The 4,392-nt window shown below is 43.0% G+C and overlaps 1 protein-coding gene across 1 annotated transcript; it reads right to left on the bottom strand.

Annotated features, from left to right (window-relative positions):
* Window positions 1-1,524: 1,524 nt before the first annotated feature.
* On the bottom strand, window positions 1,525-3,647 carry adra2b (adrenoceptor alpha 2B). Its single transcript, XM_084312218.1, has 2 exons — window positions 3,590-3,647; window positions 1,525-3,171 (listed from the first exon to the last, which is right to left on the bottom strand). Exon 2 carries the CDS (start codon window positions 3,150-3,152, stop codon window positions 1,551-1,553), a length of 1,602 nt encoding a protein of 533 aa, XP_084168344.1. The 5' UTR covers window positions 3,153-3,171; window positions 3,590-3,647; the 3' UTR covers window positions 1,525-1,550.
* Between the last annotated feature and the right edge of the window lie 745 nt (window positions 3,648-4,392).

Consider the following 4,392-nt stretch of genomic DNA (forward strand, 5'->3'; position numbering starts at 1 on the left):
GAGATGGTCCAGACCGAGTTATTAAAGAGCAGGAAATATAAAGGTCATCCTGCCCCCAAGGGTGTTGTGCTGTCTGGTTTTGAGCTTGTCTCAATTACGTTTTCCTCTTCTCCTTTTCTTCAGATTAAAAAGTCTTAAAACTAAACAGCTTTTCTGCATGTCAAGGAGGGTAAGAAAATCAATTAAGACAAATGTAAGTGATTGAAATGCATTGCTGTCCATTACACGACCAAGGCCAAAAGCAAAGTGTTAAGCACAAAGATGTCTTTCAAAATAAAAGCCCACAAGTCTGTGTGTGTGTGTGTGTGTGCGTGTGTGTGTGTGTGTGTGTGTGTGTGTGTGTGTGTGTGTGTGTGTGTGTGTGTGTGTGTGTGTGTGTGTGTGTGTGTGTGTGTGTGTGTGTGTGTGTGTGTGTGTGTGTGTGTGCTATTTGCTGCTGGATGTAAGGATAATTAGAAAAGCTCTGTTGTTCTCTCTCCTTAGATAGAATCTAAGCAGGAACACATGCTAGCCCTGCAGCTGAGTAAACTAAGACTGCAGACGTAAGAAACCAGTGCTAGTCTTGTGTGCTCCTCGTGCTCTGTGCTGAAGACAAGGTGCCCTAGGCTCACAGGTAGCAGAGTTCACTTCTCCTCGATCATCATGTTTCTTCTCCCACTGAAACAGCCATTTGAACAGTAGTGAAGTCCTTAATAACCACTCAGATCTATGAGTGAGTCTGTCTATTACTGTTTAATCCCAAGCTCCCAGTTGTTTTATAGGGCATCTTTTCTCTTCTTTGTCAGTCCTCCCCAACAAGGTAATTTTACATGTAGCCTATACATCTCTCCTATGTTGTAGCCCTATCTTTAACTGACTAATAATAATAATAATAATAATAATAATAATAATAATAATAATAATAATAATAATAATAATAATAATAATAATAATAATAATAATAATAATAATAATAATAATAATAATAATAATAATAATAATAATAATAATAATAATAATAATAATAATAATAATAATAATAATAATAATAATAATAATAATAATAATAATAATAATAATAATAATAATAATAATAATAATAATAATAATAATAATAATAATATCTCTTGAAACAGATAGGATATTCAATACATTTAGACACCTCTCCCCATTATGTGTCATGGCATACAGTCCTGGCACTACTCATTATTAATTTTGACCCTTGGGACTCAAAACATTGTCCTTTACAGACTCCACTTCTATTCGTCTGTCCGTGTTTAGCCATGCGCCCAGTATAAAGTTCAGTGATGTGCATATTGACCGGGCGCTGGCGTTATTGAGTCCCAGTCATGTAATGCGTAGACAGGCTGTGGCTGTTAGGAGGAGTGCCCACACAGTTCAAAGATCTGAATTTCACACTGGAATTCCATCGTTCAACACGTCGGCGGCCCTTCGTGATGTCAGTGAGAAAGAATACTGTGCTTTTAAACCTCAGAGAGTACAGTTTGCCATTTTCAGGTCCTTCTTAAGATAAGATGTTTCGTGTCTGTACAGTATACAGAGGTTCCTCTCTAAAAGAAAGTGCCTTTGGTGGTCTTGCACAATATCTTTTTGAAGGCTTTCCTAAAGTCTTTGTTGAAGATGGTGTATATAACCGGGTTGAGGCTTGAGTTGCAGTAGCCGATCCAGAAGAAGAATTTGAACAGGGGGTCTGGGAGGGCGCAGGTGTCGGGACACACCGCCATCAGAGAGTAGGAGAAGAAGAAGGGGAACCAGCAGACCACAAACACACCAATCACCACCGCCAGCACAAATGTGAAGCGCTTCTCCCGGTTCACCATGGCCTTACGCCTGGCCGCCCCGGGGTTGTTGTCCGATTTAGACTTCCTCCCTGGAATCAGCCGAGACCCCTTCGAGGTGGCTATCATCTCCCGATAGCGCTGGACAGAAGCCGGGGAGTGGATACCGCCTCCCGCGGGCGAGCCGGCCATGCTGGCACTGCCCCGGCCCCCTCCATGACTGTGCTCCATGTCACTCTCTGTGCTCGAGCTGTCCCCGTTGTTATTGTCCGCCTTTTTCTCCCGCTTGTTCCTCTTCTTCTCCTCTTTGGTCTTCTTGCCATGGGGGGCGGGCTGAGGCAGATCGGAGGAGGGCGAGGGGGAGGCCGAAGAGGGCGAGGGGCCATGGGGAGAGGTAGGAGGGGAGGCTGTGACCGGTGTGGGGGCCAGGGAGGGGGACGGGGGGGGGTGCAGGAGGTTATTAGGGGTAGGAGTAGGGAAGGACAGGGAGTGTTTCTTTGTGGCAGGAGAGGGGGTGATGGCCAGGGTAGGGGGTCTGGCACCGGAGGCTTTCTGTGGCGTCGGTGGTGAGCTGTGTTCCTCTCCATTCCCGTTGGCTTGGACGTGTCGAGGGGTCTGACTCGGAGTGGCACAGCCCACCCCGTCTTTCCTGGGTTCTCCTGGCGGGCACCGCGTCCTCTGCTTAGCAATCTGGTAGATTCTCACGTAGACTAGAATCATAATGAGACACGGGGCGAAGAAGGAGCCGACGGTGGAATAGAGGATGTACCAGCGCTCATCGTTCAGCTGGCACTGAGGCCCTCGCTCGGTCCCCTCAGCTCCTGGCTCACTCTTGTTCAGAGACAGCAGAGGCGGAAAGGAGATGATGGCCGAGATGAGCCACACCACCACGATGGCAGCTTTGATGCGTGTCGGAGTCCGCTGGCGACCGTAGGTGACACGTGAGATTGACAGGTAGCGGTCCAGTGAGATGGCGCACAGGTGAACAATAGAGGAGGTGCAGAACAGGACGTCCAGTGCCAGGTAGATCTCACACCAAAGGGACTTGAAGAACCAGTAGCCAAGCAGCTCGTTGGCCAGAGAAAAGGGAATAATAAGTGTGGCCACTAAAATGTCTGCTGCAGCCAGTGAGACTAAAAACAGGTTCTGTGGACCACTGAGTGACCGGCTAGTCAACACAGCGATGATGACCATGATGTTTCCCACAATGGTGAAGACTACCATAAGAGTTATGGCAGTAGCGAAGACCGCCGTGGCTTCAGGAGAATAAGGGGGCTTCAACACACTCTGGTTGCAGGGGATAGAGGCTCCAACGCTTGCGCTGCTGTTCCAGCCACTCAGCTCGATGGAGCAACTGATCTCCACAACGGCCATGGCTGGATAGCCTGTGTCTCTTTGAAAATAAATGTAATTATGTTATAAATTAAATTGTATTTCAATGTTTAGGCCACACTTGATGTTTTCAAAAGATGTGGGCTAGACATGCACTTTTCTTTTCTTTCTTTCTTTCTTTCTTTCTTTCTTTCTTTCTTTCTTTCTTTCTTTCTTTCTTTCTTTCTTTCTTTCTTTCTTTCTTTACAAGAACATTATTGTATTTAATATGTTATTATATTATTCAGAATTTAATTAAATATACAATATAATTTAAATAATAAAGTATAAGTAATAATAATAATAATAATAATAATAATAATAATAATAATAATAATAATAATAATAATAATAATAATAATAATAATAATAATAATAATAATAATAATAATAATAATAATAATAACAATAACAATAACAATAATAAATATAATATTTACCTTGACTATATTTGCTTATTTCTCCTCCACTAAATGTTACCTCCCTCTCATCCTCCACGGCTGCTACTCCAAGTCCATTTTAAGCATTATACAAAATAGTCCCGGGCAATGCGTCAAGACACGGATCAACGCTTCTGAATTAGAAATTCTTGCCAGATTGCAGAACGCAATTATTTCCCCCCTCAGAGTACAATTAGTTTGTCCGTTATGCAGAGCTTTGTGCACCAGACAGACTGTGTAGGTTTACTGCAATAAAGTAAAACTTCTCCAACGTTGTCTCTCAGTTGATGTATTCCATGGCAGCCTATAGTATGAATGTGGAACGTCCCGTATGGCTGCAGAATCAAGAAAAAAAATGCAAACTATTTGAATTATAAATAATTATAGATGGTCTAATGCAAGGCGACGTATGCAACATAGTGGACAACTGACTATTGAACTTGTGCGCTCTCCGCGCGTTAAGCTCTGGCTCTGGAGACATATCCAAATGGCTATCATTTCAGAAAGCTTTGAACAGCAGCGGGTTGGATAAATTAAAATTAAGCTATGTCAAAGATGATAACGTTATGGTACAATGATTGACCTATTTTGATATCCGGTTCCTAAAGAAAACAGAGGAGGAATCTTCGCACATTGGAGTGGGGAAAACTCAACGTTGTCGGCTCTAATCTTTCAGTGTTGCCAGATATGTCGACAAAAACGACGTTAATCATTCAGTTCTGAAAATGTTTCCGTTTTTCGTGATCCTCACTTAAAGTTTCAAGGAATAAAGTGCATCTGGCGTGTTACGCACATCCAAGTGC

This window comes from Notolepis coatsorum (assembly GCF_963971535.1).
Source record: "Notolepis coatsorum genome assembly, chromosome: 1".
NCBI classification, from domain to species: domain Eukaryota; kingdom Metazoa; phylum Chordata; class Actinopteri; order Aulopiformes; family Paralepididae; genus Notolepis; species Notolepis coatsorum.